Source organism: Amblyomma maculatum, chromosome 11, assembly GCF_055883805.1.
Source record: "Amblyomma maculatum isolate TAMU_Amacu chromosome 11, ASM5588380v1, whole genome shotgun sequence".
Lineage (NCBI taxonomy): Eukaryota > Metazoa > Arthropoda > Arachnida > Ixodida > Ixodidae > Amblyomma > Amblyomma maculatum.
Genome location: NC_139354.1, coordinates 118,377,614 through 118,403,200, shown reverse-complemented (window position 1 = coordinate 118,403,200; position 25,587 = coordinate 118,377,614). Strand labels below are relative to the sequence as shown.

The 25,587-nt window shown below is 46.5% G+C and overlaps 1 protein-coding gene across 1 annotated transcript in view; it reads left to right on the top strand.

Moving 5' to 3' along the window:
- The window catches only part of LOC146174848 (G1/S-specific cyclin-D2-like), a 45,548-nt gene extending 27,308 nt beyond the window's left edge, over nt 1-18,240 (top strand). Inside the window, exons 4-5 of the mRNA XM_084584019.1 lie at nt 15,212-15,357; nt 16,637-18,240. Of these exons, the coding sequence (XP_084440145.1) occupies nt 15,212-15,357; nt 16,637-16,849 (359 nt within the window). The 3' untranslated portion in view covers nt 16,850-18,240. The remainder of the gene's footprint in view (nt 1-15,211; nt 15,358-16,636) is intronic.
- Nucleotides 18,241-25,587: the final 7,347 nt, after the last annotated feature.

Below are 25,587 nucleotides of genomic sequence, written 5' to 3'. Positions count from 1 at the left end.
GAACACATAATACCGTAGCCATGGTCCACGACGTTCTGGGTCACTTCTGTCACCATTTACAACAGCGAAGGGCGTATGATTTTGATTGTTTGACTGTATTAAACAAGCCAGAGCATCTAAATTCTGTAGCCTATAATTTCTTCTGATGCGTAGATTCTTGTTTAGGTGACAAGACGACCTAGAAGCCAGGACTACTTCAGGGAAGAATTCTGCGCCGCAGTAATTGCTAGCTCCATTCTTATCCGACCTTATAGAGTCGTTCCGGTGCGAATGCTTGTAGATTATGGCTATCATTCGGGTCTTTTACCTCTCCACGTTCCTTTCGTTTTCTTTTCTTTTTAATCCTTGCTTTCGCAGAGGGGACCATTCCTCTTCACATCTCCCCACCCTTCTGCTCGGACCCCTTCCTCGCGAGCGTCATATGCAAATTAGGAGACGGCTGCGGGCGTTCTCTCTATGGTAGCAGACGGACAATGCGCGCTCCTGCAGCAGGCGAATTCCCAGTGCCTGCTGCTCCTCTTCGGGCGTGCGCCGAGAGTAAGAGAGAGAGAAAAAAAAGAGAATGGGGAAATGAGAAGGGAGCCGCTACGGCGCCATATTCCTTAGGGAGACAAACGCTTTAGCGTAAACTATAGCGCAACGCCAGATGGCCCGGCGTCCACCAAGTTTGTTCTTTTTTCTTCCTTAGTCCTCTTTGTTATTCCTTGCGCGAAGATATTTCGTCTGTTAGCACTGGCAGCAGACGAAAACTGCGGCTCGTATATGCAATAAAGCAGACCTACGCATGCAAGCACATATTTCGTCTGCTTCGAACAGACTCATGCAGACGATGACTATGATTGGTGCATTTATTTACATCTGGGCAGACGAGTCGGTGCTTACAGCTTTGTTTACCTTTTTTTTTTTTCTTCTGCTCGCCAGATCATTTGCTCTCGCGCGCGCGCTCCTTTTGAACGAACGTTATATAATGGGAGCCTCTTTTTTTTCTTAACGATGGCGTTTTGTAACCGAAACTATTTTTACGAAGAGCATTTGTAGCCGTTCTCCGACAGTTGCAATGGGCCACTTGCGTTTCTGCGAATGGAAGTTCCGATCTTTTTAAATTTTGTTTTTTCGCAGTCAGCAGTTTGAAGGTGCGTATAGTGTGTATGAACTTATGCCATTTGTTTGGCTGTCTTATCTAGTTAGTTGTTCACACTGCGTCGTGATCTGGCCATCGCGTTGCGTTCACTTCTGACGGTCGGAAAAGAAAAGTGCGCTTATTGAGAAGCCTCCATTTCTCTGTGATTTTGGAGGCGTACGTCTGGGTGTAAAGCAATTCCAATGTAATTAACTTACGAGGTGGCATTCACGAACGTTTTTATTAGCGTTCTATTTTCCAAGTTGATTTTATTGTGCGGCTGTTATGAGTTCATGATATTTTGCTGACGACTTTTGGTCAGTTCTTGACCGCCTATACAATCCCGCATTTTCGCTGTATATGAAAAAATGAATGCGCCGCAGCTTTTACACGGGTGTGGGGCCAAGTTACTGACTGCAGGGATTGGTACTTACATTTGACCCGTGTTTAACAGGGCGCGCCTGATCCAACGCGGGACCTTTTTTCGATGAAGCTTGTCATCAAAAGCGACAGGAGCACGCAATGATCAGTCTGCGAAATTCTTCCCCTGGTTATGTGGTCGTCAGGCTTAGAAGAACTCTGGCTTGCAGGGGTTGCACGTGTGCAGTAAGTGTAAAACAGCGGTCTGTTTTTGCAGGATGATGATTGGAAGTCACCTATGCAGTCACGTGTTCGTTTTCACGTCTCCCTTTGTCCGTCTGTATAACTGCAGACACGGGATGTGACAGCGAATCGGGCGTTTATATAAAGGCGACGGCCGCGCCATCTGAGCAGTGCTCGCCAATACGGCTCGCTTCTGTTCCCGTACTTGAAGGCCAATCTTGGTGGCAGCAGGTTCGCATGTGGCCCTTGAAAACTTTGCCTCCCCCATCGTAATAGAGTGGTCTGTCACACCGATATGATGGCGGTGAGAGGGCGCTGCCAGAGGCGGTGAAAAATCGTCTGTCTAGCTCCGGTCGGTGGGTGTCTCCATTCACTTGGCGACGCAGACGACGAGCAGACGAGAGACCGCGCACATTGCGGGCCGACGTCGATGCGGGCGCCCCCTCCGTCGTCGCAATTTCCCATACTAGCAGGTGTCGCTGGAGGCACTAGTGGTGCGGGTTGTCGGCGTTCAAGGCTTTATTTAGCGGAGGGGCGACTGACGGACACGAGTAACAGCTAGGTGTATTTCACTTTTTCGGTGCATACGTTGCTGTTATGATCTAGAACGTTGTAACGGATATTCCGTCAGAATGGAGCAAGCCTTATTAAAGACTAGACGGCTCCATTTAAACCTAGCTGATCCACGCCGGCTTCTAATTGTAATAAGTTGGACTGAACTTTAGAACATTTGGTTGGTTTGCAGCATTGGCTGAAGCCTGACGCAGGCTATTAGGCCGCCCGTGAAGGAGGGATGCGTGTGATATATGTCCGTTTGCTTGCAGAAATGGAGAATTGATTTCGTTGCCTTCGGCGCGATATTGGAAATAAGTTTCATTCGTTACCGATTAGTCCTTGAATGTGTTCTGTCGAATTTGACACAGCTGGACTATCGCATGGAAAGGAAGAAATAGCGCGCGAAAGTGTGTCACCAATAAGCGTACTCTTCAGACGGTGGCTTCGCAAGAAAATAATTGTCCAGTTTCGCGGCCAATCAGCTAAGAAATACCACTTCCTTGACACGTTTTGCCACACACTGTATATATCGCTCATGATGGAGAGGTGTGCGCGAAATCGCTCCGCCGCCATTCTTCTGTGATCTAACTTTCAGGGACTTTATAGGAAACAGAGCCCTTGCGGTGCAATCTTTGTTTTGCGTTGGAGGCGGAGACCGCTCGCGCATCTGGCTGCTGCAGCGGCGCGGGCCAGACAACGGTTGATGACCCCCCTCACTCTGTCCACCTGTAGACGCTCTCTCTCGAGCAGTCGCGTGAGCGTTCATCATCATTTCTGTCCTGCGTCTGTTTCCGGACGCAGCTGATCGGGGAAGGATCCGCTGCTCGTCTACGCACACTGTGTCGAGCGGTCCTCTGCTGCATGCGCGACACGCACTAATAAATCGACTCATCGTATTGCTGTCGGCGATGGTGCGCGGGTCCCGGGCTGGGGTGGGCAGGTGCTTGCTCATCGGGGACCGTTGTTTTACGGCGTGCGACCGGCTTATAATTGCTTTTTTTTTTTTGTGTGTGTGTGTGTGTCCTTGTCATTTGTCGCTGGAAGGAAAGGGAACCTTGCCGTTGTATTCAGCGCAATAGTCACCATGCTGGAATAGTCACACAAAAATACGTTACACGAAATTTACTCCTGTTGTCGAATGTTACTTGGGCTGTACGCAAGAACGTGCGACATTCTGCATTATGTGCTTAATGGCATTAATATTCTTAGGGACGTCACGGGAAACGCACGGAGGAAGATGCCTCAGTACTTTCACCACTATAATTTAATGCTTTCACCACACGTGTGATTTTTGGTTTGCAACTATCGCTTGTCAGATAAGGCACCAAATTGGCTAAAACAAAAGAGAGAAACGAGTGGATTTATTGAAGGAAAACTTTATAGAGGTGCGCTTCTCACCGCGGTAGCTAAATGGTTGCATACTCTGCTCAGGATGGCAAGGACGCGGGTTCGGCAGCCGGCCCCGTTGCAACAGCGGAGGCCGAACGCACGAAACGCGCGTAAAAAGATTCAGGATCAGGTTAGAAAACCCCACGTTATCTTCCAATTATCCGCGGATCTGTCCGGTTGCTACGTACCTTGTCAGCTAGTTCGGTCGGAAATCCATTAAATTAAGCCTATTATGCGCCGCGAAGTTCCGTAGCAACGGTTGCTAAGCAACCGGTCTTGCTCCGCGCTTATCTGTGGGCTTTTTGTCGGTGGTACAACAAAGACTGAGCCGCTCAGCTGTGGCATCAATTACGCTCGGCAGGCGGAAAGTCAGCATGTGTCGTGCGGGCGGCTTTCCGGTGCGGATTCGCTTCGCTAGCCGCCCAATCCAGACGCGGCTGCAGCGCTGCCGATAATTAGTAAAACAAAAAGAGAGAAAAAAAAAAGCGTTTTTTTTTAGATCTTTTTTTCAAGCGTGGGTTCTCAGCATAGCGAACAGTAGAGGCGCTCAATCTTCGTCAGGCGGATTTAGCCACCAAACCACGGCTGCCACCTGAATTGACCCGAACAGGGCGAGTGTAATAAGTGCACACTTTCACCCGCGGTGTGCTTCATGCAGTGCCGATCTCCGCACTGCTGCGTACACTGTTCCGGCCATTTGCGTTTCTAGCAGAGTGGAAGAGAATATCTGGTTGAAAATTGAGCAACAAAACAGCCAAATCAGAGGGAAAGGACCCGTCGTGAGGCTCAATTGTCTGGCTTAACTCATCAATTTTGGTTTTTGAATACAAAGCGTATATATTGGTCCCACTCCACTACAGGCCTTGCGTCCTCCGTCACCCTCCCGGCTTATTAAAGGGTTATGCGCGGACTTCGCTCGATTCGCTTCAGTTCCGGCCCGTTATCATTCTCTTTGCCGTTTGTTTTCCGCGCTCAGCTATTTTCATGACTCCTGTATATGCGAGTCCGTTCTTTTTTTTTTTTTTCTTTTTTTAATCTTTTCCAGTGGTGCGCTTGTTATCCTGCGGTTACGTTACCTGTTTTCCTGTTGACTGTGGGATTTGGTTTCGTGTATACCTCTCCCCGTAGAGATTCAGACTGATAACGCTTGACTGGGACAACAATCGTTCCCTAGCGCTGCCGTGTGTTGTTGCATCCAGTTCGGGAATCGCATCTATTGTGCATGCCTTTTACCTGATGTTTCGCAACGCATAGATCTGCCTCTGCTAGTGCGATTATCTGTACAGCCATCATCTCAAGATGAATCGCTCAAGAGTAAAGTATACAACAGTTGCATCTTACCTGTACTCACCTATGGGGCTGAAACGTGGAGGCTAACCAAGAGGGTTCTACTTAAGTTGAGGACTACCCAGAGCGCTATGGAACGAAAAATGGTAGGGTAACATTAGGATATAGGAAGCGTGCAGAGTGGGTCAGAGAAATAACTAAAGGTGCTGATATTGCAGTGGAAATCAAGAAGAAATGGACAAGGGCAGGACATGAAGTGCGAAGAGAGGATAACCGATGGTCGCTTAGGGTAACAAACTAAATTCCAAAGGAAGGAAAGCATAGCAGGGAATGGCAGAAAGGTAGGTGGGCGGATGAGGTTAACAAGTTCGCAGGGGTCAAAGGGATGCAGCTAGCAAAGAGCCGGGTTAATTGGAGAAATATGGGAGAGGCCTTCGCCCTGCCGTGGGTATAGTCAGGCTGATGACGATGATGATCATCTACCATGTAGAAGTAAGTTCGGCGGGCAGTAGTCGTAACCATTCGCTTCCTTGTGTTATAGTTACCCTCTTTTGGAACCCAGTTTGTTGTGTCCTCGGCGATGCAAGAGATTGACTTTGGTTACCGTACACACAACGATGGAAACTACATTTTCGTATCATGGCGGCCCGTATCGGGGTCTCCTGTGCGCGCGGATTCCATATTTCGCTTTCTCTATTCCTTCTGTGCTTATTTCTGCTTCCTTGCTAGCGTTTACTTTTCGAAAAATTTAAAATTGCATAAAAGTATATTCTTGTAGAGAGATCCTTAAGAAATCAACGTTCTATCAATACGGCCGCGGTGTCTAAGAGATTCACTGTAACGAAGAAGCACAGATAATATGTGATGGCATCCAACGAAGTACGGATGAGGATTTTCACTAGATATCGGTACTGAGAGTTTCCAGGAGAAAATTATCAGGAAGCCTTCTTCTGCGTGCAATATCGCTCTAGGAACCAGCCAGAGTATTAATTTGGCGGGAACATACCGAAACAACATCAGTGTTTTCACGCAGCTGTTCGCTCAAGCAGCGGCAGCCGGGAGAGAACGAAGCCGCGTGTATTTTCGCCACCTTTGCGTGAACATTGTTTGCGCTGAAGTGTATGTGCGAGCGTACCATATCGCAGAATTGACGATTGCCACACGGCATAGTTCTTGTTTTCTGTTCGCGTAGATGATGTTTAGTATTTTTTTTTTTCACTATTTATACGGGATTGATTATAATAAAAAGAAAGAAAAAAAAAGGTTGCGCATAAACAGAGCTACAAACACCCGATGCGATTAATGACACTGCGCGCCTAGTAGGGCGAAAGGCATTGATTCACTAGGGGGATGACTTTTTGCGGCTAAAGGATGGACCCCCATATGGCGACCACTTGTAGTGTATAGAGGGGCTTTTCCCGGGGCTTGGCTCGGCTTTTGTTGCTTACTCGGCTGTGAACTTACGGCTACACGCCTTTTATGCGCGCGCTGTTTTTTTAAGGCGCTCTATTTTTTTTTTTATCACTACCTCGAAGGAGTCGCGCAAAGTGAGAAAAAAAAAAAATGCTTGGTAAAAAAAAAAAAAAAAAAACGTAGGCAGTCAGGGAGGTTCCCCGAAGAAACAATGTGTCTCTGTGGCTAGGCACTGCGTCGCTTTCCTTGCGCCTTTTGTTGTGAAAAAATTTATGAGCGCTTCCACAACGATCCCCTCGTTGAGAACGCGAGAATAACAAGGAGAAAGAAAGAAAAAAATAGACGTATCTGTGGTTGCAGCTTGAAGAGTTTGTGATGACCTTTTTTCTTCTTTTTTTTTTTTTTTGCGATGCTGATGACGATGCCTAAAAAAATGAGGGGTCAAAAGAGTACATTAACCGGGCAAAAAAGAAAAAAACGCTCTATGAAGGTTCGGAAGTCGATCCGAATAATCTGCATTGAATGGATGCGTATGGTACGCGGTCACGTTCTATAGCGTTGTGAGTATACTTTCTCACGTGTGAAAGAGGTCACGTAAGGGACACCAAACCTGACAGATATTGCAGTTTATTATTCTTGCTTTAGGAGCGTTGAGAGCTTTGTATTTTTATTTTTGCTGCTGGTGTACCTGTTTGTATGCGCGAGTTTATAGCGTAGCATGGTACTGCTTAATTATTCATGCTTGCCAGAGCATTCTGCGTTCACGTGAGAATCGAACTCCACCGCGTAGCTTCGAAATCTAACATCTAACCCGGTCTCAATTTGTTTACCGAGGTTTCGGTCGACGGAAACCTCCAAACCCCAGGTGCGTGCCGTAAAAGCGCCGGTAAAAGCAATGAGAAACCGGATGTTCGAATGGGTGAATTCCAAAGTGGCGTCTACCGGTTCCCTAGGCTGACTTCTTCCAAGTCAACGATCTAGCCACTCGAGACACTCAAAGCCCGTTTTGGTAGTCGAAATACTCTTCCAAGGCGTACCACATACCACTCGTGCCTAAGCCTCAAACAATGCCTCCTTTTGCTCGATACGTGTTCCGCACCTCAAACTCGCATTGTGCCCCGGTGCCAATAAGGCAAAAAAAAAAAAAAAAGAAAAGAAAAGAAAGGAAGATTCGTTTTTCGAATTCGTGGTGTGGGATTCGTGCCTTGTTCTCCATAACCACTATCCCACCCTGGAGGGGTTTGCAAACCGGAAAGACAAACGTACTCGAATCGAGATCCTCGCGCGCTTCCTGATAGAGCAATGAAAACGAAAAAAAGAAATGAGCAAATAACAAAGTTGGACACCGGTTGCCGATTCTTCCCCGTGCGCGTCCGTTGTACCATCTTTTTGTCTCGGCAGGTTTGGTCGACAAATGTGCCATTTCGACAGTTTCCCATTCGAATATAGCTGCGGCTTATTGTCGAACCGTCGGTGAAACGTGTGACATCTGAACGGGTTCCGTGGTTGTACGCTATGGGGTAACAGGATTCATCGCATTCCCAGCGTCGCTTTTGTCTGCGGAAAAAGTGGCCGTGTCTCTTTCGCCCAGCCAGCTCCGTATGTGCGAACGAACGGTGGAAAAATGTGGAGTGCTATGCGGGTGCGCCTATTCTTACTTTCCCCTCAGACCCGCAGTTCTTTGAACCAGCATCGGCTCGGGCGTCAACTTGTTCGCACCCATCTTCAATTCATTGGGCTGCGGACAAGCTGTACGATTAGTCTTCTCCACAAAAGGGTTAGAACAGGAGAAATGTGAAGCATGAAACCACGTCATCGACTTCCTCTCTGGTGCATGGCGCTTGCCGACTCCGTTTTGTTCTTTGCACTCTGTATATGTTCTTTTGGCTTCTTCGGCCGCAAAACCATACCTACGCACTACTCCAAAGGCCCGACCAGGAGGGTTCTTGTAGTGTTCGGACCGCCCAACGTCTATGCCCGAAGCCCCAGTCAGTGGCGTGCCAGGAATCCGAGAGGAGGAAAAGACTTGCCTACCAGAAGTTTCTAGAAGGGGTGGCTGTGGTCCAGGACTTTGAAGACATTGCGTGAATGGTTGAAAAATTAGCCTCTGCTCACGTTTGATTGTCCCTTCCCCAGAGCCTTCTTTTCGCTGAAGCGTTCAAAAGAAAGGGAAAGAGTTCGGAAGTGAGAGAGGACAGGCCTCACATGAATGTGGCATTTGGAATGCGTAGTAGCATTACTCGAGGCTCGCGACCGGTGTCGACGAACCCTAGCTGAGGTGGAAAACGGTCTCCGACCGACACCTTGGCCACGTCCTTACGACAAGGCGTACGCCAGAGTAGAATGAAACGAAGCCTTCAAAAGGAGGGAGCCGCAGCTTACAAATGGAGAATGCCAAGATGCATCAGAAAAAACGACTACGGGAACATACCAGCCATAGTTTCCCATGAACTGACCCTTCCTTTGGAAGTCGGCGCCTGGCTTCTGTGCCAGTGAATTCAATGGCGAAAGGACAGACCGACCTGGTGGAATGCCAGAGCGGGAAAGAGGGATTTGCGTGATATCCCCATTGTGAGACGCTTTGTTATTGTTAAAAGAGCGACCGAGAGAGAAGGGCTCCGCGGCATACTCGGATTCGGCCTGACTCGCGGCTTGGCTGAGTCTCGCACCTTGCGCGCGCATGACGGTGCAAGCGAAGAAGGCGCGAACAATGGTTGCGTTCTATATGCCGGGCGCGCGCTTTCGTTTGTTCCAGGGGGCCCTCCTTGGTCGTATCTGCGTTTTTATTTGCATCCCCGGTGAAGGCGACTGCTCGACGCGTATACGGCTTCGACTGCACCTCCCAGGACGCATTGAGCAAAACGATATGTCAGACTTAGCCGAGCGCACTTGCATTCGAATATACGGGGCGCCACTGTTTCGTTTCTCTCCTTTCACTCTTTTTTTTTTTTCTTCCCCCCTTGTGACGGTCCGTGAGGCGCGTAGAAATCAAAAGGCCCGCGCCTCTTTGAAACAGAGAACCTTCTTTTTGCGAAGTTCGCGTTGTTACGAAGCGGAGAGGGGCGACGTTCTGTGCTCTGTAAGCCGGCCGGCATCTTGAATTTCGCATCGGTCGTTGTTACTTATGGGGTTGCTATTCGACTGCGTCGCATAGGAGTTGGGATCGCTCGAAGGAGCGGGTGAGATGGACAGGCGAGTTTGAAAGAGCCAAACGGATTGTTTGGAGGAGGCAGATGCTGCATTCGAAATAAGGGACCTCGCCTGTTTATTATCATTTTTCTCTTTTTTTTCGGTCTGGCGTGTCAGTTGTTCGGTGTGCAAAGAAATGAAATGCGCAGATGTTGTGGAGTCCAGTGTGGCGTGTGAGCAGAGAAACGTTGCACAGAATAATCACAAGCCTGTTTTCTTTTTGTACGTGTGTGTTGCTCATCATGGAAAAACCGGCCGGTTCTTATATAATGAAACACATTTGTAAGAATCATCGTGATCAGTATTGGTATAGTGGTAAGGAACGTGTTCACTAGGGATTTCCGTTCCCGGTGAGTTTACGTAATGTGGAAACTGTTGATTATTTTTGGCAAATAGGGGGATTCTGTTCTTGTGTGGAACGCACGAAGGCGTATCTTACTATGAGATAGGGGTACTGGATAATTGTCCGGATAGCGGATAAATGGCGCTTAACACGGGTTGCTGTCGTTATTTCAGCATGCTTCCTTTCAAATTGCTTCTAATGAAATTTGACAGCACTGTAGAATGAAAACAAAAACAAAACAAACAACAAAAAAAGAACAAAAAAAAAACGGGACGTTTTAAACGTCCTCCAATTGGACAAAAAGGTGTTTTTTTTTTTTTTTCTGTTTGGTTTGCAACACAGGGAATTCAGTATCTTCTATTTTACGTCTCGGCTGGTTTGCTCTGTTTCCATCACTAGATACATGCCTAGACAGTCGTGCTGTCACGGTGGCGAAATTCGTGCGTCACCAAAGTGATCGAAATGGGCGGGACCGTCCGCTGTATAAACGGCGTCTTGCGTATAGACCGCCAATAATGCCAAGAACTGAAGCTGCCAAGATCACCCCTCCCCCCCTCTGTCTCTTTCGCTTATATCCAGTTATCATTACCGTTATTTGCGAATGTACTCCTTTTGCGCAGTCCCCCCCCCCCCCTCCCCCTTTTTTTTAATGAAAATTAGGTCCATGCAGTAACGTATCTCTCAGTTGTTTCTCTGTCTTGGCCCGCATCATTTCAGGCGTGTAGGCTGCGCCTGTCTCGCCCTTGAACTGCGCAGTGCTATCTTCGCTTTTAAGATTCGAAAAGGTTGTTATTCACTTTACACTGAACCGTACATCATCCTTCGACGCTCATTACGTGCCGAGACCTCAGAAACTCACAACGAAGAACAGAACTAGCGGAGAAAGACGGGGCCGTAATGGACGTGCGTTTACGCTCGGCTGTGGCCGGCGTAGAGTTAACGAGGGTTCTTGCATTAGTGTGGCGGTGGGCGGAGGATTTAGATGAAGGGAGGCTGGAAAAGGGGAAAGGGGGGAGGGGTAGGGAAGACAGATTGAAAAAAGAAAGGCAGATGTGAGTTGGATACGCGTTTACGACTGCCATGGTTGCGTGATTGCTGCGCGAGAGCCCCGGCGACAGATGGCGCCCTCTATTGTGAAGCCCCCTCTCTCACCCTCTGTTGCTTTTCATTCCTCCTACGGTATTCCGTCTCTCATGGGCAGCGCAGCGGCCAGCGTCCGGCCAGGTATTGCAGTGGAAGCCGCTGGTCGCTACCCTTAATCGTAACGGAGGTATACGCGGAGGTTGAGCGGGGAGGGTCCCTCACGGAGTCTGCCCGAAACGAGAGGCAGGGAATAAAGCCGCGCAGGTTAAAGAGAAAAAGAAAAGCAATGTAGCGGCTACGCCCGGCAATTCGCTACTGGCGTGGCCACTGGAAAGGGCCGCGGAAGTTCCGCTGACTCATTTCGCGGTGTTTCATCGGTGATGGTCATTATCGACGCTCGTACGGAGCGACCACGGGGTGGGAACAGTGAACGAAGGCGGCGCCATGGGAGGAAGGTTAGGGCAGTGTGCTTTTTTAAAACTGGCCGGCGCACGGATTGCGGCGCGAGATGCTTTGCGCACAACCGAGGTCTGACTGACCCTGATTGGGCCTGTTTTGTGGCTCTTTTGCTTGGTTAATATCTAATATCTACGCATATTTATGACTACCAGTCATGCCATTCCAAAGTTTGACAAGTTTAACGTTCAGATATAGTGCGACACGAAAGAAATATTGCAGCCGGGAGTGCATTAACGGGAATGCACCTCACGCCTTTTCACGGTGAGAGTTTAATCGAATGGTTGGTTCATTGATTCATTGCTCTCGAGACGCGTATTGATGAAGCTGGAAGTTGCGGGTGAGGTGCTAAACGCTACTGAATCGAACTTGGTTAGTTGACTTCACTGGGAAGCATGACCAAGTGAAAGGCGAAAGGCAAGACTGGCATGCGAGCAACGAAATGCGAAAGTATTGGATGGAGGTCTATACACGTGCTTTGTTAATTGGCACTTCTACAGTGGCCTTTATTTTTATTCTTTCACGACAAGCAATCACAGGGGTTGAAATTAATCCAGAGCAATCCACTACGGCGTCTCTCGAGATGTGCTGTTCTGAGAAACCATTGCATAGAATATTTTCTTCTTTACAGCTTCTTTATGATTTACGGTTTGAAATGACTCGTTCGCGTTTCAGTTGATCCGATATAGTAGTGCAAATCCTCCTTCTTCGGGCGTAAACTGCCAAAGGTGGTCGAGGGTGCAGCTAGTACTGAAAATTCTTCACCGCACTAGATACAGGCTCCGTCTTTGGGCCTGAACTGGACGGTGCTAGCCAAAAAATAGGGTCGCAGATCCGTCGGACTCTGTGCCGAAATTAAACCGATGACCGGACGTGACGTCGCAATGCCCACACAGTGCACGTGTCCGAACCGAGCGGCGTCGCCAGAGGCATTAGGCGTGCAATCCAGCTGCCACGGCGTGCGCATGCAGCGACGGCGTCCCATCGCGACGCTAAACGTACGACGACGTGGATCGACCGAGAAGGGGGGGAGGTGATCCAGCGCTTCCGGAACATACGGCCGGAAACTTTAAAAATGGCGCCGTCTGCATGGGAGCTGCTTTCAGCTGCTCCCACCTCCGGAGGCGAAACCAGGACAGGTGGTCGCGGCGGGGACCTTTAAATGGGTGGGGCCGCTCTTTCTTTGCTCGCTCATATTTCGCTTGCTTCGTGTTTATCTTATCTTTACTTTCGCTCTGTTCAAGGAGAAGGTTACTCGGGGAGAAGAAAAAGGTCGAGACCCCCTGCCTCGCATTCGCGACGCGCTCGCAGGACTGGTTGCTCGGAAGCCGCTTCTTGAGAGGGAGAGGAAGGCTCGTTGGCGTTTTTTTTTTTTTTTTTTATTATTCCTGCGCTACCGTTTAAAGGGCGCTGCGGACAGGTATGCAGAGACGTCAGTTGCAGTTCGAAGCGAGAAAGGTGGCGGTACAGCGGAATGGGTGAGGGGGTATCGGAGAAGATGCCGACCTTCTGCTCACGTGCGTTGGCGTGAGTCTTCAACGCTCACGTGTACTGAAAGCCCTGAGATGACAGCGTTTCGGCCGGATGAGAGTTTTGGGGGACATTTTTTTTTTTTTTTTCTCCTTGGGCGCCCACGCGCTGGAATTTGCACTGGTGAGCGCTGCAGAAGTCGACAGACTGCTGTTTCGAAATGTGTGTTTCACTTTATGTCGCTCACACAGAAATCTCGCTATAAGCAGCTTCGGTACGACATCCCCGCTCTTTTTACACTAATGAATAGTACGGATGAACACTCTATCGTGAAAATGAATTTGAACGGTGATTATCAATGGCAGTTAACAAGGTTGCTTGGTGATTGTGATTATTTACTTCGCGCAACGTTAGCATCTCTTTCGATGGTGTGCTGGTGGACTTAGGCTCTTTTTTGTTTATTCGTATTTGCGAGAGCGCTGGCATAAACATTCCACCACGCTACTCGACCAAACCCTGCAGCTCTGTACACTTCACAACATCGGAATTCAGGTTGGGGTCACGTGACTACGCACGTTTTCGTTCCCCCTCCGGCCCCGTCTGTCTGCGGCGGGCTGCTCTCAAAGAGACGTCCGTGCGCCTCAAGGCAGGCACACACGATGAAGAAAAGGTTGCGTTCGCGGAAAATCTTTTCTCGAAGAATAGGCGCTCCCCTGACCCAACCCATCTCGGGGCGAGGCTTGGAAAAGAAACAGAAAAGGAAATTTGACGAGAAAGATAAACTCGCTGGAAAGGTATTTTTCGATGCCTCCGAGCTTTGCATGAAATTGTTCCTGTTTCGTGACTTTTTTTTTTTTTCTTTTCTGTCCGCATTGCGTCTTGTTTCTGACACATACGAAACAGGCTTCGACTAAAGGCTATCCGCGTAATATAAACTTGTCTCTTTATGGGCGTGGCACGCAATCACATACGTCTACCGTTTTGCGAGGTTCCACGGGAGTTCCAGTGAAGACCACCTTTAGTAGTGCGTACTGCCCTTTATACGTTGCGTGTGCTTTCCTACGTCGTTCTGATTACTGCATCCGTTCGTGCTTGCCATTACTAGATATAACCCTTTCCTCAAACGGAATGCTGGATTGTGGACCTGTTTTCGTTATAAGCTGTTATCCAGTTAATGTGCGTATACCTTTCTCTTTTGCCGCTTACGAGGACTCCACCTTTAGGCTGCTGTCATTTTACAGCGAGTTACTTGAACTCCTTCTGATTGTTGTTATTGCGCGTCGCTTGCTGTGTACTCCGCCGTCTGGAAAGTGCGGCAGACTCCCGCCGAAGTGGGAAGGAAAAGAAAATGACCGGAGAAGGGTGGGAGGAGATTTAGAAGAAAAAAAAAAACGACAAAGAAATAAAAACCATAAGGAAACGCGTTGGTGGCGTCGTCGATATTTACTGCGGGGCTGCCGCGACGGGCCAGGCGGACGACCGGAAGTACACTTCCTTCCTCTTCTCTGTACTTCCCCCTTTTTGTTCGCGTGGCGTCCCGCTCCTCTTTTTACGGCGTTACGCTCCTTCGGCTAACTTTATTCAAACGAAAGGCCGGGATGTGCTTCCTTCAAGGGCTCCCCCTAACGGAAGACCTTTAAACCGCCCAGGAATGTCGGAACGTAACCCCAGATGCAGCCCCTCCGCTTCCTTTCCTGGGGCTGATGTCCTGTTCCGCAAGTTGACCGCTGCCGTCTTTCCGAGGAGGTCTCTGCCGACTTGAATATCGTAGTCGTGTGTACTTCTGAAATAATATAGCCTGTTAATATATAAAGAACCGATTAGATCTTGCAGTCTGCTTACATGAATGAGTGGGATGTTTGATTGCATTTGTAAAATGAAGTGTGAGAATAAAATATAATGCTTCACGCACGATGTTGCCGCTGGAGGTTGACGTGTTACCAGTCGTCTGTCATAGGTCGAAAATTGGCCTTTACTCGCTTGAAGCTGCGCACTATGCAGCTTAGTTTCAGTTTCTGATGGTATTTTTGAATGCGCTGCATGTTTGGCACGGTATACATTTGTAACGAGATAGACTGTTCAGTTGCAAAGAGGCTACTGCGGAAAGAGGAATATGCAGCAGGTGACTACATGATGTCAGTTCAGGGTGAGGTGGACCTCGTGTGGCGCCAGTTGGAGCTAATTGGAACTTTGTGGGAGATGATGTGTGAATGAACATTGAAAATCGCGCGACGTTCGTGTTATTGCGAGTTATGTTCAAAGTGCAATTTTAACGAGTTTTCTTCTGGTTTTACCTTTTGCAGAGTACAACTTCGTCAGCTACAGCCCCGCCCTCCTGGCCACTTCGAGCGTGGCCGCCGCCGTCCACGGGCTCAGCGGACCATTGCACACAACGAGCGCACAAGACCAGCTGCTCTCTTCCCTCGAAAGGATCACTTCCGTCCGGACGGTGAGTGTCTTTCGCCTGCACGCCTGTCACCGTGGCTGACTCTCTGGGGCACTGTGTTGCTTTACGCCGAGTACAACTATACTGACGCAAATACTGCAGGATCTACTGAATGATTGGCCATATTCAGATATTATGGACATTTTTAAAGGATGTCCTTGAATTTAACTTGTTTTTTCACGGGTTCTTTAACATCGAGATAATGATCTGCACATTTTCCCTTTGCAAGCTTCTCGCTTCTGTATTCATTTTCAGAAGCATGCCCGCATGCCCCATTAGTTCGTTATGGCAGTCTTGATTTCTCGTTGCGATTACTGCACTAAGTTCACTCACGAAATTTCGGTATGTAGAAGCAAACTTTTGTTTAATATGTTCATAAAAGCGGTCTTACAGTGTTCCACTGTTGCCCGACAGTTATTTTTGCATTGGTTTCCTAAGCCAGTTTTAATCATTCACTGTGGGTGCAGGAAAAATCTTAAATGCAAAATGTTTCCAAGCTTCAGAAGCTTACATCATTCCTGTCAACAATGGACATAACAGTATCTTATGAAATCTCACAGCATGCTTCACAATGAGAAGCATACCAGATACCTGGACCTGTGCATGCTAAATAGAGCATCACTCCGTTCAAAATGAGTGAAGAAGGTCAGTTGAAAAGCTGCTAGCAAGTAATTTGAGGGCGCTTAAAGCTTTGTTTGCAAAATGGCAGAAAAGGTTCAGTTAATGACACCAGTTGTGGGAACAGTGTGGTCGCTTCGATTCGACCATGCAGTAGACACTATCCATGTTTTAGTAAATAAATGTCAGGCGATAGAAAGCAAATGCAAGAAGTTAAGCGGACTCCCACCTTGAACAAGTTATGGATAGAAAATGTTTACAAAGAAAAAGATCAGTGGAAAGCACTGCAACACGCTTAATGGGATGAGAAATGGTCATATATTTACATAGGTGGACAACAGTGGGGACATTCTGCAAAAAATTTGCCTTAGGGACAGGAGTGCACTCATATGGCATATTGTAGAACTTTCAGGTTTTCGCTAAGCACTGCGTCCATTCAAGCCAGTTTGACGCTGCTTGTTTGCATTGCAGTCACTGGTTATGGCTGACTTATCCCAACAGCTGCTCTCAAATTTTGCATTACAGAGCACCGTAGTAATATTGCTTTCACTTTGCCGAGACCCCAATCTATAACGTTGTATCAAAAGGAGGGAAGCGCTGCTCTGATGTGACTACTAAGGTAACCTAATTTACTTTTTTCCTGTTTTCTCATTTTGTCCGACAGACTGAAATCCGGCGCTGCGTCCTCGAAATCGAAACGCTGATGGCATCCAGCGTGGCTGCCTTTCAGCAGCAGCAGGCCCTCTGCAAGAACGCCACCTCGGTGATGTACACAATCAGCAAGAGCAATGCCCTGGTGACATCGCCGAGTGCCGAGCCATCTTCCCCCTCCAGTCAACCGAACACGCCGACAGACGTTCAAGACATAAACTTCTAGAAGACTCGTTCTGTCTGGTCTGTTATGTACAGTTTTTTGTCTTCGCTCGTCTTCCCAGTCGTCCTTGTTAAGTCCACTGTGACAACTGTTCTTTGACACCGTGCAGTTCTGCACCTCGCTTTACAGTGTCTTTCCTAATGTTTCTCTAACATGAGTGCTTTGTGCACGATTGTGGACTTCCCCTATGGGAAAGTTTAAAAGAAAGAAAATGAAATGCAATATTAGTAGTACTGCATTGTCTGCCGAATGATCTCACCTGGGTTATGAATGCCTCCCAATTTTTGATAAATTTTGTGATCAAACAAAATTTTGTCATGTTCGATCCGCTCTCATCAATTTTGGACCACAATTTTAGCCAAGGTTTGCACCTTGTTAAGAAGTGAAGTACAGTAAGTGTTCAGGCATCCTATGTCATACACATTTGCACTGTGTACTTTCAAAAGCCGTTATGTACTCAGCTTATGTCCACAGTCTGCACAGTTGTTCTTTTCTTTGTGAGGCTAACGTGTTGTGTGTTGTTTGACAACGGTGACCTGACGCTGTTGTATTTGCGTGTTCTCAGTTTATTGTACTCTGGTTGTACGCAACCATTCAACTTTTGTGCAAAGCTTGCCTGGTGAAAAGAGTATATCGTACTCATATATAATATAAAAAAGAGTTTTTAATTCGTTCGTATTTGTATGGTTGTGTTTGACGCTGCTCAGCTTATGTTTTAGCGAGCTAAGTATTTTCTGATCTTATGAATGTTTCAAGAGAGAAAAAAAAGAAGTTGACATATTTAAAACTAGTTGGAACTTCGGGTGTTCGGAGGAAACATAAGTTTGGAGTAGTATGTTCAGATTCTCAGTTCTGTCTCATGTATATGTGTATATTGTGTGTTCAAGTTCACACTACTGTCTCCTATATGTGCTTATGAGGTAATGTGTTGCCTGACAAAACCAAAACCAAAGTGGCACCTGTGACAGAGTATCTGCATCACAATCACGATCAGCATATTGCCTAACGCAACTAAGTTATTGATGTTTATCCCACGTGACTTACAACCCTTACCGACTAGTCCATGTGTTCTTTTTTTGTGTGTATTTGTTCGCGAGCGGTTCGTTGTTTGTCTTCTCTGTCTACACTCGGGAAGAAGCATCATTCCTTCCCTGGAAATAAGCGATATTATATCTGATCTCAAGAAACTACAGATGATGCTATTTTCTCACCTCTCTGTGGCCAACCCCGGGTATGAGAGTCCATATTATTACATGTATTCTAAGAAATGTGATGTATTGGCCAGAGTCTGTAATTTACTCTTCAAACCGGTGCTACATATTTTTATCTCAATATTCCCAGATAAAATAACGAAACTGACAAGGAGATAGACCAATATAGAAACATTCCATGTGTGAAGAGAATTGGGTAGAGGGGGGTGGGGGGAAGGGGGAGGCAGTGTAATGGCTTAAGCTGGCTGAAACACAGTTCACATTAATATTTTTATTATAGATTACTCCCTACATGAAGACCATCTCTTTTGTCGCTGAGTAGCTACCGAAACTTTGTCTTAATATATATTGTTTGTGATCTGCTTACATGCTGTAATTTCATAGTATGTCTTTTGTTCCACGAGCTGTGTTGTAATTTATTGAGTTAACCACTGCACCAATAGTATAAATGGTTAGCTGTGTCTAGTCTGCATTCCATCCCAGCCCACCTTTATGCATCACACATCTTTAGTCTACACCTCGCACACAAACAGAAAATCTAAATAAACAGTCCAATACCCTTTTTTTTTTTTTTTGCTGCTAGAGTAGCATCCCAGTGACGCACCCTCACATGTACATAAATCACCAACTGTGCTTATCACTTTGATGAACACGTTTTTTTTTATATATATATATTGTTTTGTCACTTTGTCTGAGACCACAGTTGTCTTCATATATCGCGCAATCGTTGCGTGATAACACAAGTGTACTCAGGCTTTCAGAGTTGAGCATTATAAAGCTTGACTTGCCCGCTCTGTGGAACAGAGTCAGAAAAGTCCCATTTGGGGGCTGACTAGGTCCCTTCCAATGTCTTCCTTTCTGTCAACGAAATGTCACCGCTGTTTGAAATGTGAGCAGACCTGTCCTGCCAACTTCAATGAGGTATTTTACCTTCCAGAACGGGGCTTCCAACCATAGGTATGTAGCTGAAAGCATTTAAAATTACTCAACAGAAACTTTACTTTGACTTGAAACAAGATAGTTGTCGGATGAATTGTTCTACTGCAATGGCAACAGAAAAGTTCTCTGTGTGCCCATTTTCAAGTTGGTTGTGGCATACCTAATACAGATTTGATTCTGCAGTGAATTTTCAATGAAAAAAAAAAAAAAAGCTCAATATTTTGCGATAATGTTGTTCTGGATTGATTAGTATTTCATACTCCTTTTTCTAATACATTTATGACGTTTCAATGGTCGTTTGTTTACCTTATCGTTACCCCTCACACATTACTCGTCTGTGATGAACCATGATTTTTTTTTTTTGGCCGAGCTGCGTTTTTCATAGACATCCGCACAAGTTGTGTTCGATGTTTTGGGCATTTTGCGTCTTACTGATGTTCAAAGTTTGTTCTCTTGTTGCACTGACGAAAAACATTTGTACAACTCATTGCTGTTCTCTTCTGCGTGGTTTAAACCCTTTCTTGAGCATCGAGTTGATGCCTTGTTGAGAAGTGTTACTGTTTCATTGTACTTTGTCGTGTTCATATGCAGGGTTAATAATTACATTCCACTATTGACACAGCCCACTGCCAAAGACTCCCTGAAGGCATTCCCCTTTGGCGTGCCAGTGTACTGTTATATGCCCGGAAACCATTTGTTTTTTGTATCGTATGAAACAATGCAAAAGCTGCATACCACGGGTGTTCACAATTTTTCAGCTTTTTTCCAAGTTCATTGTTCTGAACAGTTGTGAGTGTACAACGCTGTTGTTTCCTTTACATGAATCTGGTTGCCTGGACCAAATATAGGCTGATGACTTAACTTATACATTGATTTAAATTAAGCAAACTAAACTTAGCCTTCCAGTTTTGACGATGCAGGTGAGAAGTGCCGTTGTTCCTTGCCTTAATTAAGCACTGCCTATGTGCCTTCACATGTTCATCCAGCATACCAGGACCTTAGCTTGGCCTGCTCCATAAATGTTTGCCATTTTCACATTCTTGTTCGGCTTACACGGTTTCTCTTTTTACTGTACATACACCATTGTTTCCTTGCCCTTCATTCGGATATCACCTGCAGAACCAGTCTGATTACATACACAGAGAGATTGATATGTGACGTGTTTCTGCTTTGCAGTTGTTGTTTTTTTTTTGTGAATTTTTCACTGCAGATGTTCAGGTTGGACAGTTTCAAGTGCGTTTTTGAAATGAAATATATTATAATAAAAGAAGTTTCTATTGAACTTTGTGTATTTTCATAAAATCCGATGCCATGGATAATGGCATTAGATGCCTCTGTGCCAACAGAGGATGAGAGCTCCGATTGTATGACGAATCCAAGCACGGGAAGTGAACCACGCTTTCCACCCTCTTTGTGCAAGAGAGTTGCAGCGAAAACTGGAAGAGCTTGGCTCTGTGGAGAAGTGCGCTGTCTGATGTAGCTCACCCTCTGTCGCGACTGACGCGTGTAGATGGTGCACGATTCAAGAAGGCATGTGTCAGAAATGCGGTAATGTGATTGGCGGAAGCTTGGGGCCAAGCGCAATGTCATTTCTGATTTAAGATGAACTATTAAAGGGCAGTGCCGAAAGAGTTTCGGCATTACTATATTCTATTGAAGCTTGAAATGTTGATTTCTTGTTCCTTAAATTATTCCTCAAAATTTAGCAGCCACTCGACGTTTTATTCCGGGGAGAATATTCGAAGTTATTTTAATATTTTTATTCTTTTTTTTTTTTGACTTCAGGTCAGTGATTCCTGTCTGCGGCAAAGATTCAACATTCGTCGCCGCTAACGTTGGTGTCCACGGGAGATAAAAAAAAAAAAAAGGAGCACAGCGACGCCTACCCGCTCCCCTGTTTGCATTAATTTTCCCCAGAGTAAACACGTTATTAGCATGGGCCCATATCTCAGGAAAGCTGGATTTGAATAGCGGAGAGCAGAGACCCTCAAGTGTAGTCCGTTCGCCTGTTGTTACTACAATGTGACCTTACGCAATGCTTGGATTTTGGTGCTCACTTTCGGGAGTTACTCGGGTGCGACGAGGATGACGTCCTGCATTTGCTCGTATGGGTGGCGACTCTTGTCAGCAAAGAGAGGTGGCATTCCGGCGTTGTGGACGGCATTGCATTCTTTAACATTTTCTCCGACTCCGCGAGCGTCTATCTCGTAAAATTTCTGATTCCCTACGTCACAGACAAGGCATGCCTAAATCATGCGATGCCTTCAGTTCGTGGGATAATCAGGTGCTTTACCATCAACAGTGGTCGTCTTACAATAGGCACATTGCCACTTGCACAGCCTCGGGATGCCCAGCGCCAAGCGTTCACCGTTTGTTATGATGAAAACGTCATTTTATTTGATAGGCTTAATCTTGCAGCGCTGCTTTATTTTTCCGAATTAGTAAGAGCAACATTACTTTCGTGCCGTTTCGCCAAGGGGTAATCCAGTACTGCTGTTAAGCACGTGACTCGTATTTAAGGCTGTATACCCATTTATATCCCCTAAATCTACCAGAAACTGGAACGAAAATCTTTCGACGCTTGCGGAGGCTTGTGACGTAGCAGATACTCAACACGAACTTTGTATACGTGCAGTGAATCCAAGGCCTACGACGCTACTGGACACCAAATAGGCCGTCTGCGTCAGCGGTCTCTCTGAGATGTATTTGGTTCAGGTTGCACATATTCTACTCTGCGTAACGGGCGCTTATTCATACATTCAACTCGGCCTCACCATTCTATTGTCATTTGAATCGAGAAATCGCCGCCGATCGCCCATCTCGCGGATTACAAAATTAACCTCTGCCGATGTTGGCTCTAGTTCTCCAGCTTTGCGGGGGAACGCGTTTCGAAAGAGCATCCATCGCAGCCTTAGAAAGGCTCTGGGTCCGACAATGAGCGGAAAATAATTATTCGCTTGATACAAACTATTATGCGATACATAGTCGTCGAAGGATTTGATCAGTGAAGGGGTACAGACAGGAAAGTTTGACTGTGCGTTTTTTCAAGTTCATAAATCATTCTACTTAGTTCAGACAGTTCCGGTGCAATGTTTCTCTATTGAATCTCTTTTTGTATTTATTTATTATGCATGTACTATTCTCATGTGGCGAACTTGACAACAACAAAAAGTATTGGTAAAAGTAATCGCCACTAAGGTTCTCCTACGCCAGATAAACTGTAACTGAAGTCTATCAGTCATGTTACTTCTGCTCAGCTTTCAGCAGTCGAACCGCATTTATGACGCCAAATTAATATTAATCGAAGTCAAGTGAGTCATACACGAGTTGCTATACTAAAGCTGCTTCTTCATTCGATGTCATAGCGGAATTCGGCGGAGATTATCGCGGAGGTTAAGGTGACAAAAAAAAAAAAAAAGCAAGCCCACGGGCTCGGAGTTATAGAATTGATGAAAAGGGCTTTAAGTTATGAGTTTTAACGCCACGAAGTGACAAATCTGCTTGAAGGGCCGCTGCCTCATAGGGCTCTGGTTTAATACATACCGCTAACTGCCCTGTCATGTGCGCTGACATCACACAGCACAGGGCATTTTCATACTTCTCCTTTATCAAAACGCGGCTCCCGAAACCGTGGTAGAACCCCGGTCCTTGTATCGGCAGCGGAACGCCACTAGACCACCGCGGCGTGCAACATACAGTACTTGTTTCTTAAAAGGCGAACAATGAGAGGAAAGAAATTCGACTCAAATTTCATTAGTTTTGATCGAATATTTTGGGGAATCCCCCAAGGTGGAGTAGATTTGTGATAAGTGAGTAATTACTCATTGGCATCCACCCAAGTGCAGCCATACGGCTAAGAAGCTTCGTAGTTCAAGAAAAATTTGTCCTGCTCCGGGGAACGAACCCGGGACCACCGCATTTCTGGGCCAGTCGCTCTACCCACTGAGCTAACCAGGACGGTCAGCAAATCAGGTGGTAGGGCGAGAGCGAATCGATCAATGACTTGAAGTGGGAATGGTGTTGATCGAATTTCGACTAGGACCAGGATCGACCAGGACAAATTTTTCTTTAACTACGAAGTTTCTGAGAAAGGTGTACAGCTTCCCTTTGTAGTCGCATGGCTGCGCTTGAGTGGACGTCAATGAGTAACTGCTCCCTTATTAGAAATTTCATCAGTAGGTGCATGCAAATTATTGGTATTCTGTGCACTATAATGCCATAAGCGCCGTTTGAAAGACGCGAAACCCTGCAACCAAAAATTTAGCTAAACCTCGAGGAAGGGGAGAGGGGTCTATGTACACCCCAGTAACCCCACCATCTCAGAGCACCTCACTTCTGCCGTAAGGCCGCAGCTCTTTGAAGGAGAAGCAAAGAGGTATTAAAACAAATTTAGCATACGTAATTTTTGGGTAAATATCCCCGCACGGGGATTTTTTTTTTCTTTTTTTTTTAAGAGAGCGTTGAAGGTCTCCTTCTCCAGCGAGAATTTACGATCATGCCTCTGGCGGGTTGCAGTTGGCAATGTGACATGCCAGTCACCGATTGGCGGTTTGTGTGATGTCATGCTAGAGATCACATGACACGGCTGAGTTGCCTGCCAACTCATAGAGGGAGTGTGAGGTTGAAATCGCACCCTCCGGGGCCCACGGACCCCGGATCAGACACACCACCTCCACGACATAAGGGCACTTTCCTACGGCTTGGTTAAGGCTGAGCTGAATTTATCCACGGCCGCTCAATGGAGGCGCACTTGGTGCGGCCCGTCGCGTCGCGCCTCAATGGCTGGGGAAGAGCGTATTGGGAGAAGTTACAGTTTCCGCCGTCATTCTCCGCGGGGGCGCCACTACTCCAGGACAAGGCGCCGCCCGCACGGACGAGCAGACGACGCGGAAGGAGCGCGCTGGCTGGGTTGGCGTATGTTATCGTTTTGACTACTCAGCATAACCGCGTGGTTCTGATAGTTCTGCATGCGTGTCATCGGTGTCTGCGTCAACAGCGTCCTAAGCGTATGCAGCACCATGCCAGGCAACTGATGTGTGCCGTTATGCACCACGAAAGCAAGAAAAGATCGGTTACCATGAGTTCCCGTGCGATTCACAACGTCGAGCAGCATGGCTGAAAAACATATCTCGGGAGGACTAGGACGGAAAAGGAAGCCGATGGGAGCCGAGTGACAAGTCGCTGGTATACTCCACTGCACTTCACAGATGACGATTACAGGAAGAACATAAGACTGAAGATCCTGCTTCCTTCAGCCGTCACCTCCGTGTTCCCGAACTGCCCACATTACAAGTTAAGTTACTCACGCGGGCTCATGTTGAGCCAAACAACCTTGAAAAAAAAAAAATTAATGTGCGCAGGTCAATAGCTTTATTTTCGCCACTTGTTATAGCTACACTTCCTTTTCTCCTGGACAACCCCCCGTGTCATTCTGGAGCATGTATGTTTCAAGATAGCTGCGCCACGATCAATTTTATGGCGATGATATCAAAATGGTATGCCTTTCCCAACATCGCATAAGTGAAGCCATGGAGACACCAAGAGTAGCCGCTCTATTTATCAGATATGACGAGCGACTCTCTTGGTAAGAGCTGAACTTTGCCATATCGAAGACATTCAGGTCCAAGGAGGCACGTCGAAGCAAAGGCTTACCAAACAAACGTACGAAGCAACAATCATGACAACCAGATCCACAGTGGCGCAAATTAAGTACCTTCTTGATCACATCAACTAGCTTACAACAATGTCTTCTGTGTGCCTTACTAGTGCATTGCATTTAACCGAATCTTATTTTCAGCTTCCGATACGCCCTAAAGCAGGCTCTGAAAGCGGGTCTATAGTATCGCTTTTTAGCAGCCTAAAGCAATTCAATAGCGGGAACGACAAAGTTGAAGCAAGGGCTGCCGTTTTCACCTCGGAGAAAATACTGAAGGTACCACTAGCGAAAAAAATATATATCGACTGAGATTATACACATTTTGCCATGCTTTGTGCAGGTTAGCAACTTGCAAGCATCTGTCTGCAAATGCACCTATCAACAATAGGCAGCTATAAAACTTGGCATTCGTGACTATGAAAGTCGTACCTTGCCAACTGCCACATCACGTCTGCTGCGAGAGAGTTTTCGAGTCAGCTTGGACTCATTCATGTGTGGTGCGAACTAGCAGCTGACATAGAGTTAGCACCGATTGCATTCTTGGCTGGTTACCTTGCACGTCCATTTGAACAGAAAGTATGAATAGTTTTACAGAATCTCATGAAACATTTTTATTTATTCTGTTTTCAGTGCCTGCCCGTGTTTTCATTATTTATATACTACCAAAGTTTAAATAACTTCTAGTGCTTACTTTAGAGCGTCAATAACTTTATTTTATTAGTCCCCATCCATTTATTAACTTTGTGCCTTGTGATTCCTGCAAAACCCTGGACTTATCAAAATTCTTGATGATGGACGCCTAAGGTATCTGAAAATCACCATGCACATTTGTTAGCAAGGTGATGAAGTGCCCGCTGGTCATAAGAAGCAGCAAGCTATGTAACATGTTAATTTTATTCCGTCTTCCCTATTTTGTGCAATTTCCGGAGGTGATT